This window comes from Opisthorchis viverrini (genome assembly GCF_000715545.1).
Source record: "Opisthorchis viverrini unplaced genomic scaffold opera_v5_196, whole genome shotgun sequence".
NCBI lineage: Eukaryota > Metazoa > Platyhelminthes > Trematoda > Opisthorchiida > Opisthorchiidae > Opisthorchis > Opisthorchis viverrini.
The window spans coordinates 68,142-69,293 of NW_008751851.1; the positions used below are offsets into that span (position 1 = coordinate 68,142).

The 1,152-nt window shown below is 48.0% G+C and overlaps 1 protein-coding gene across 1 annotated transcript in view; it reads left to right on the forward strand.

Moving 5' to 3' along the window:
- T265_07954 (hypothetical protein) overlaps positions 1 to 486 on the forward strand; it is a gene marked incomplete at both ends in the record, with an annotated part of 7,911 nt that extends 7,425 nt beyond the window's left edge. Inside the window, one exon of the mRNA XM_009173625.1 lies at positions 387 to 486. Within this exon, the coding sequence (XP_009171889.1) occupies positions 387 to 486 (100 nt within the window). The remainder of the gene's footprint in view (positions 1 to 386) is intronic.
- Positions 487 to 1,152: the final 666 nt, after the last annotated feature.

The following is a 1,152-nucleotide window of genomic DNA, read 5'->3' on the forward strand; positions in this document are numbered from 1 at the left end:
TCTAGGCGTCAGCAGGAGAAACAAAACCGATTTCAAACGAACCGCACCATACGAGTTGGTATTCTACAAATGCAGCAAATAGAAAGAAAGTCGGGCGAACCGAAGAGGCTAGTAAACTGAGTGCTCCTGTTAATTACAAGCAGTACCGGACAGCACATTAGTTGGCCCTCCCTGTTTAGTAGATGACGCATAGTTTGGTTCCGCTGTGGCAGATAATATGCATTCGCTGTTGAACAAACTCCTTTTGACCGTAAGTGTGCATGTGCTGCTGTCAGGGAGAGGTCACTCTTCAGATAACAACGGATAGCGCCGTTTTGACGCATCATGGATGGAGTAACTGTCAACCAACCACACGTGACAAACCGTTCTTTTTTGTTCTCTTGAAGCAACGAATGGGTGGGCTTTAGATATAAGCTCTACAAATTCCTGATCAAGGATGGCATGCATACCAAACGTCTGGCTGTGTGTGCCTTCATGGAAAGCTAACAGTTTGCTCCCATAAATAAGTTGGTCGGCTTATTCGGGTAAGTTGAGGGCGAACGGCATACTGTGAAGATTTTTGTCATGGACAAGTTGGCGGCACGAATGCTGCCGGCGAGATTGTTTTTCGGTTGTGATATCGCGCTGTACCGCCGGCTCACAGGAGACCCTATGTGTCACATAACATCCATATTCATAGACAGTGCTAACAGCCAGTGCATGTTCCTCCGCCTGGCCAACCTGGAGAATGCCGTACAGTATGTATTTTGTTTCTCATAATTATATTGTACACATTCCGGTAGGATCTACTGCTGGCTGTGCGACAAGCACACACGATTTTCTCTTACCTCACGGCCCACTGCTTGCACACCACCCGCAAATGGGCTCCGCTCACCCAATCCAAGACGGTTCATTGTAGTACTATGACTAACAACCGCCCAGTTTGCTGAAAACCAATGCGCGCCACTCTGACACATTGGAGCATGCCATATAGAATGTGTCCAAGCACGTCGATCGACTCTTGCGGAAATATGAGCTGCATGCGTCGTACCAATGCGACCGACATAGAATTCCGGGGGTTGATGGTTACGCTCTGAAGGTTCTCTTTCGAATGACTGTGCATGTACGTTCCCTCGTTTGTGGAACCTATGGCCACGACCCCCAAGACTATAT